General features: G+C 41.5%; 1 protein-coding gene across 1 annotated transcript; it reads right to left on the bottom strand.

Annotated features, from left to right (window-relative positions):
• Positions 1-1,075: 1,075 nt before the first annotated feature.
• Positions 1,076-6,394, bottom strand: LOC119268489 (zinc finger protein ZPR1-like). Its single transcript, XM_037550143.1, has 16 exons — positions 6,074-6,394; positions 5,935-5,979; positions 5,804-5,844; positions 5,638-5,719; positions 4,673-4,717; positions 4,528-4,584; positions 4,365-4,424; positions 4,153-4,280; positions 3,564-3,831; positions 3,416-3,482; positions 3,152-3,222; positions 2,956-3,045; positions 2,504-2,612; positions 1,967-2,058; positions 1,549-1,654; positions 1,076-1,318 (listed from the first exon to the last, which is right to left on the bottom strand). The coding sequence occupies exons 1-16, from the start codon at positions 6,191-6,193 to the stop codon at positions 1,215-1,217; spliced, it is 1,485 nt and encodes a 494-aa protein (XP_037406040.1). The 5' UTR covers positions 6,194-6,394; the 3' UTR covers positions 1,076-1,214.
• Positions 6,395-8,458: the final 2,064 nt, after the last annotated feature.

The following is an 8,458-nucleotide window of genomic DNA, read 5'->3' as shown; positions in this document are numbered from 1 at the left end:
CGACGTGTCGGCTGCAGCTAGAGTTTCGACGTGGGCTCGTCTGTAGGCGGCACGTTTTGACCTTCGACCCCTCACCTCTTCGTTCGGCCACTATCTTCGTCGAAGGGTTGGCTCTTCCCCAGCTGCGGTTCATCACTAGTCTCACACCTGGTAGCAAGACCGAGCTCGTCTCGCGCCCGGTGGCAGGACCATGCCCGTCTCGCGCCCGGTGGCAGGACCGAGCTCGTCTCGTACCTGGTGTCGCAGGACGGGTCGATGGAGGCCAGTTTTGACTGGCCTTTTAGGTCTCAACATTGGGGGCCACCCAGGGGTGCGAAAGGTGAGTACTTTCCGCTCGTATCTTTGGTTGGGGTAGTGACGAGGCTTGGGTGAGATGGTGTCTAGGTCTTGCATGCGGGACGACGGCCCTGGTGGTGGTTCCGCGGTGCTCATGGGAAGAGCCCGTGGCTCGGTGCTGCTCGGTTGCCACAGCCGTATGAGCGGCGTGGTAGCCAAAGGTGTGGCGTTCGGTGACGGTGAGTGTGGCTGGGGTGAATACCTGTTCTATCTTCAAATGAGCCGGCGACAACGAAGCTCGTTCCCTTCTTAAAGGCGTCGTCACAACTCTCATTGCCCGTCGTGTTCCTCCAGAAAAAACTGATCCTCGTATCGAACGATGGCGGCGCTCCGATATTGTATCCTTCCTGAAGGCGCCGCCTTGAAGCCCACGATTCGTCATATATAGATTCACTTCTTCGCGGTGGCATGTTCACAACTGTAACTCCCGGCTGCTCGGCGCCTTGGAGCCCACGGTTTGTCATATGTAGATTCACTTCTTCGCGGTGGCGTGTTCACAACTGTAGCCCCAACTGCTCTTGTAGTTCTAGAGATGATGTTGCTACGCTCAGCACCTGTGTATCCTACATAGGATGTGTGTGCGTGTGTTGCGAGGGCATGTGTTTATACTGGATGCTGTTGATCATTGCTTTATATATAAAGCGGTGTGAAAGCCTTTTTCGATAACATTAATTGTTGCTGCTGAGCATCTTCCAAAGTCAAAATTCGAATTTTTAAGATGGGAACTGAAAACACTATTTGCCATTTCAAAACCGCCCATTCTTACTGCAAGAAGCGAGACAACAGGAAATTAATCGAGTTTTCTCAAAATACTACTAGTGTAAGTTTTAAATCCATAATATTACAGGTTACAACACTGAGCACAAAAATATCAGAACTTATTCGGTGCTGGTTGTATTGTAAGCAATGCCTGCAGAGGAAGTGTCCATGTCATTCAAGCCAAGCTCCTCATTCTGCTCCCAACTCCTCTCATAGTCCTCAACTGCCATTCATAGTGATAAATACATTGAGTAAATCACAATTGCAGTTAATTATGTGGATTCTTTTCCAGTTAATTAGTATGCCTCCACAGAACTACATGCACGTGCTTCATGGGTAATTGACAAAACTTCCACAGATGCATTCAGATTCGAAATGCAATGCGTGGATGTCCCTTCATTGGTTCGAATGATGCATGATGCTGCGTACAATTCATTGATTAGGATAACTTACTGAGTAGCTGGCTGTCATCTTCTATCAAATCTGTGGATGGAGCGACAAATGAAGCCGCTAACGCATCGTCAATAATTAAGGTCCAAGGCTCTTGTAAACTCAGGAGCTGAAATTATACATTGTGTAAATGTTATTGAAATAGTTACTATACAACATATTAATTCACAATTGATTAGCCCAATCACGCCCTTCCACCGAAAGTAGTCAGCATTTTTCTAACTAGACCTCCAATCAAGTTTAGCATGAACCAAGGTTAGGAAAATAAAAAATTTGCTTCATGTTATGAAGGAAGAAACCCAAGACACTTGGGAACTGAGATGCTATGGAAGGAAAAGCACAGCCGTAATCTTCTCCAGATTGCAGGTGAAGCAGCCCCTGGTGGAATAAATAGAACATTCCACGAAAAAGAAACTAGTACCTTTGATAATCTTTGCTGGAAATCATCCCATTTCTTTTTCTTCCATTCATTTGTGCTATCACCCAATTGGAATCCATGAACCCGCTCCAGAGCTGTAGCCCCAAAATGAAACTTATCATTTGAGTTTGAGAAGAATTAACAATTGCATCTGCATCTATTCAGGTGTATTTCATATCGATATAAGTTGCATAAGCTATGTTGAATAAAGAAGTTTCCACAAACTTTGCTTAAAAAAGGACTTCCTGTAAAGAGCAGTTAGATGCTTAACAGCGGGAACTGAGATACATGAGAACCGCATGTTTCAATGATGATACTGGGGATTAGGGAACTGTTGACAAAACCATGAGAGGGTATACACATATTATGAGAGAAACATCGACTATACAGAGTGGCTTCAAGACACTTCCATCTCATAACATTAAGAAATCCACTGTAGTTAGAAAAATTGCTGTTGGCCAGCACATTTTGTGACTTGAACTTATCGTACAGTCCATTTTGTCCCCATGAACTGTTGAAAGCGTAGTGTTGCGAACTTACCCTCACATATTTTCACAATTAAACCTTCAACTGTCGTGACAATACCACCCAATGTACCCATTGACAGCTCCAACTCAAGTTCAGGTACTTTCACAGCGGCAGAATCTGACTGACGAGATCAAAGGGTAACTCAGAATCAAGTAACTTACATATCAGATGTTGATCCGAATACACCAAACGGTAACACAAGCTTGAAGATTCTTTAAAATATCAAAATCAGCAGTCAACCTTGCTAGTATGACAGAAAATTTAGCTAAAAGACACATCAAGTTTCTTAACTATAGAAGAACCAAGTTAACTTTTCACACCCTGAACCAGAAAATAGTTCAAGGGCCGCCGATACAAGAAAAGAAGATGGACAATCTTATGCACAAGTATTATACAGCTTAAAAACCTGCATGGCTGCATGTGACAGATAAAGTAATACTACAACAAAAGAGTAATTTTCTGACCTTTATGACATCACGAGAAAGATCTTTCACGGTTTGCACATGTAACGTAATTTTCTTTCCTTTAGCTGGAATTTCACCGCCAGGCTTCAACTAATTGAGCAAAAAGAAAAGCCTTAGTTGAGTTCAGATGTGTTACTAAGAACCAGTGACAGCCAGTTTCTATATGAACAAAAAGAGACATGACACTGAAACTGACCTCTGAGTTGCGATAACCACACAGGTCACATGAAGCTGCCATAACAATAACCTCACGGAAATATGGGATTTCTACCAAAGGTCAAGGATCACATGATACATCAAATACAGATTATCTACCTCCTCCAGATAGCGAGATTGGTCACACAACACTATATACGATCTATTTCGGAGATTGATCAAGCAAATAAACAAGTGTAACATAAACACCACATATAATCAATAAATTTCACAAAAAATAGTTCATGTTCGGTGAAAAGGATACTAGTAGCAAAGAAACGAGTCGCACATGCAGCTCCACAGGCTCCACATGTTGATGGCAAAGTATCAACCTGTACAACTGAATTTTGTAAGGCGCAAATTAACTAAATTCTTAATAACGTCATCATTGCCAGGCAACTCAACAGACATACCTCTTCTGGTGCTGTATACCTGCACAGCGTTGCAGCAATTTCATCAGGGTTTCCCTGAGCAATAGCACGACGACCTGCAACAGCTCCAACTGAACCATGGGGTACCTTTGGCAACCCACCACAATTTGCCTCAACTGTCGAAGCATTCTGCGAAGGCTCTCCGGATTCTCCGGTTGGTGGATCAACAAGAAAACCAAGTGCTGCTTGTTGATCAGATGTCCTTTCATAGAAACTCGCAGATAACAAAGGATCTGATGAAGGAGCATGCCTGTGGATTTATGTGGATTAATCAATATATATCAAGTTATAAGTACTTTAAGCATGAACAGAGCTAACAAACACATATATAAACTATGTGCAACATAAGGTCACTCAATTGACTACAGGTTGCAAAAATGGTGTAAAGTAGAACCATGTTTCTCAGTTCCATGATTAGAACTACATTATATAATTATAATATAACAAAAAGAGTGCAAAAATGGTAAAAGTGTGCATAAAAGGTAGAACCAAGTATTTCATTTCCATATCAAAATAAGTCATAAATCTGAATTCCGATCTCAAACAATCTGAAGTCTACAAATAATCTTACGGGTTCTCAATGAAGCTGTTTCCAGCAGGATCATCCAGAACAAAGGTAAACGCCGCTTCTCCAGATCCGAGAGATCTCAATTTTACTAAAAATTGATCAATAGCTTCAGCTTTTTGAGGATCCACTTTCTGCAGTTCCAAGAAGATGATAAGCATATCACTAGGTGACTCAACTGAAATTAAATAACTAAGCATACAAGCTCACAGGTTCACCTTTCTTTCATCTTGAAGTGCCTGCAACTCCTCCACAGCTCGCATAATTGTCCCTTCCACCTAATTTATGATCCGAAATATTTAACAAACTAGCAATAAATAAAAATGAATTCTAAAGGAACCATTTCTTCGGAATTTGTATACAAAATTCAGAGAAGCATACTGTTGAAAGTGTTCCACGTTGAGCTTCAGGAGGAATCTCAAAGTCCAGTTCCGGAATCTGTACGAAGTGTAAATTATAACAGAAGCAATGCATCGTACGTATTTAATTAGCATAAATGCATTAACAAGGAGATCAATATCAATACCTTGATAGTTGCCGAATCAGATTTCACGACCTGACGGTTCAGTATCTGTGCCAATACCGCTTGTTAATCACACTATGAACATCGACTAGAATGCTTTATTTACTGATTACTGGAGATCAAATGTACAAAAAAGACAGATAGAAAGTAACATGCGTATGAATTTAAAGCTGAAATAATGTCACAACTAAAAATGCAATAACGAAACTACACAGCACAAGCGAAACATGCAAAAAAGATTTAGTAATTAGTAATTGTAAGAGGAATCACATCAATAGTGGAACCACACATCACAAGCAAAAGAAGGGGCAAGATAAACACCAATACTAGTGAATCATAAAGTAACCACAGTTATATAGTAACAATGTAAACTTGCATAAACTGCAATACAAATTAACAGGTACGAGAGAACAAGTTGCAGTAAAGCAAAGAAGAAATCTAACACGAAACACCTCTAAGTAAAGTTGTGACTTTATAAATGCAACAGTTCTATCATTAGAAGTCACCATAGAGAAGTTGGAAGTTTACCAGTGTATTTATACAAACTAAAAATAAGTTGGTCCATGGTAATACAGGATAGAGTTCTCTTTGGATTTGAATAGTGTGTGTTGTGTTAGCAAGGTGAGATTGAACAGACGAATAAAGAGACAAGAACAGATCAATCCACTCTTTGCAATAGTTGGGGTATACAACTAAACTGACAGTAACATGATCAGTCGATCACAAGAGGGTATAAAGCTCATGTTGGCACTGCAATTACATTTCAAATGTACTTCCCCTTTCTGTCTGTGGATACAATATCTACTGGAACAAATTTGAGGTCATAACAACTAGTATATCCGACAGGAATTGGTAAAAAATATCGTGTCACTAATCTAAATAGGTTCCAAAAGTATGGTGTGGAGTGGAACAGCTAACACAGTAAGGGTTGGTTGAATCGAGTTATAGGCGCCCCTACAGAAACAGACCTCGTTCTGCCCTTGAGGGACCTTCAAGCGGTAGCAACATCCCTTGGGCTGGAGCTGTCCAGCAAACTGGACCTCGTTGTTCCTAATTCAAAAGCACACAAAACTTAAGATACTGCACTTGCATGTGCAGAAGTACCCCGTAAATTATAGCCGAGCATTGCATTACCCTTCATTACAGTGCGGGCACTCGAAAGCCATCAGAACAACCTGCAGATTCACAAACGCAGCAGATTTACCCCCATTCTCCAATCAGAACAATCCACTTTCGCAACGAGCACAGAGCGCGAAGAAGCTCACCTCCCGGAAGTTGGGGATCGTAGTCAGCAGCAACCTCGTGGTGCCCTGACCAGAAGGAAAGTACGTCTCAGAACTCGCGACGAAACCAAAGGGAAGGGGGAATTAGGAGCGGTATCACAGGCAAGGTCAAGGCGCTTACATTCTCGCCGCAGCGCATGCAGAGAGACTCGATTTCGTGAAGCGCCTCGTCGCCGCCCGCCGACTCCGCAGCGGAGCGGAGGTCCGTCACAACGCGCCCCTCGTCGCCGGAGTTGGCCATGGTCACGGGATATCGGTGCGGGTTGGGCTTCTCGCGAAGGAGTGGTCTCCAGAAGACTCTCGCGGTTTCTTCTCCTCGCACTGCTTGGTTTGGCTGGCGCTGGTGCTCGCGGTGGGAGGGCAAAGAAGTGCGGCGGGACCTCTGTAGGAGAAAAGAACGGGAGAAAGGAGAGCAACCTAGTAGTCTCTCGAAAGAAGTGGACGCTGGCGGGTTGCTAGGCACGGGCCAAAGCTTGAGGAGTAAAAAGCGAAGCCAAAACCAGCACAATTGTCATGTCATTTTTTTTCGGCAACAATTGTCATGTCATTAGCAACTACTTTCTCCGTTCCAAATACTACTACTTATAAATCTTTATAGAGATTCCACCAAGTGATTAAATACGAAGCAAAATAAGTGAATCTACACTCTAAAATATGTTTACATACATCCGTATGTTATATTCCATTTGAAATATCTAAAAAGATTTATATTTAGAAACGGAGGAAGTAGAAGCTCACGCCGCGAAACAACCTTGGAGAATAGTATTCCCAGTCCAGGTTTTCTAGACTTAATACCAATGCTCGCATTTTACTAGATTTATTTCATGTCGTTGGTGACGTGTGTTCAGTAAAAGAAAATGTTTTGGTCGTGTCTGTAACGACTTTGTCAATCTCAAAATAATGTGCGGGCTCAATATCTCGAAAATGCTCATAAGGAGAGGGTGTGCGTGTGTGCTTTTACATGGATGAGTGTATGTGCGTATGTATAAGCATCTGCATATGTATTGTGTTTAAAAAAATACTAAGGCGCATGCTTTTTCATCATACCGTTGTAAAATTGATTAGTTTTTTGGATGTTTAGTTTTTGTGTTTCTTCCATGATGCATATAAGAAAAATTCCTAGCCTCTGTGAATGTTTTACCTTCTAGAAAATTAAAATACAAATTGTATTAAAATATTCAATGACCAATGAAAAACAAAACAACAATGAAATCTTTATTGTCAGCTAACTCACATATAATTTGGCAAACTGATGCTAAATTATTGTTCGCTGCCTTGTCTTTTTATCCTGTTTGGTAACCACTTGGACAGCAGAATTGGACTTTGCACAAAAGAGTTTATGAAAGGATTAGACATGAGAAGTAGATTCTTACTCACATTCCTTGTTTGGTATATGATCGGAATTAGTGTAGATGAAACTTTGTCCACAAATTAACAAGGTATCATGTGGGAAGAATGAAGGAAATATGCCCTAGAGACAATAGTAAAATTGTTATTTATATTTCCTTATATCATGATAAATGTTTATCATTCATGCTAGAATTGTATTAACCGGAAACTTAGTACATGTGTGAATACATAGACAAACAGAGTGTCCCTAGTATGCCTCTACTTGACTAGCTCGTTAATCAAAGATGGTTAAGTTTCCTAGCCATACACATGTGTTGTCATTTGATGAACGGGATCACATCATTAGAGAATGATGTGATGGACTAGATCCATCTGTTAGCTTAGCACTATGATCGTTTAGTTTATTGCTATTGCTTTCTTCATGACTTATACATGTTCCTATGACTATGAGATTATGCAACTCCCGAATACGTGAGGAACACCTTGTGTGCTATCAAACGGCACAACGTAACTGAGTGATTATAAAGATGCTCTACAGGTGTCTTCGATGGTGTTTGTTGAGTTGGCACAGATCGAGATTAGGATTTGTCACTCCGATTGTCGGATAGGTATCTCTGGGCACTCTCGGTAATGCACATCACTATAAGCCTTGCAAGAAATGTGACTAATGAGTTAGTTGCAGGATGATGCATTACGGAACGAGTAAAGAGACTTGCCGGTAACGAGATTGAACTAGGTATGATGATACCGGCGATCGAATCTCGGGCAAGTAACATACCGATGACAAAGGGAACAACGTATGTTGTTATGCGGTTTGACCGATAAAGATCTTCGTAAAATATGTAGGAACCAATATGAACATCCAGGTTCCGCTATTGGTTATTGATCAGAGATGTGTCTCGGTCATGTCTACATAGTTATCAAACCCGTAGGGTCCGCACGCTTAACGTTCGACGATGATTTGTATTATGACTTATGTGATTTGATATACCGAAGGTAGTTCGGAGTCCCGGATGAGATCACGGACATGACGAGGAGTCTCGAAATGGTTGAGACATAAAGATTGATATACTGGACCATGTTATTCAGACACCGGAAGTGTTTTGGATGGTTTCGGATAAAACCGAAGTGCCGGAGGGTTACCGACCCCCCCCCC

Source organism: Triticum dicoccoides, chromosome 3A (genome assembly GCF_002162155.2).
Source record: "Triticum dicoccoides isolate Atlit2015 ecotype Zavitan chromosome 3A, WEW_v2.0, whole genome shotgun sequence".
Lineage (NCBI taxonomy): Eukaryota > Viridiplantae > Streptophyta > Magnoliopsida > Poales > Poaceae > Triticum > Triticum dicoccoides.
Note: the sequence above shows the minus strand (reverse complement) of the source record. Positions and strands in the feature narration are given on the sequence as shown.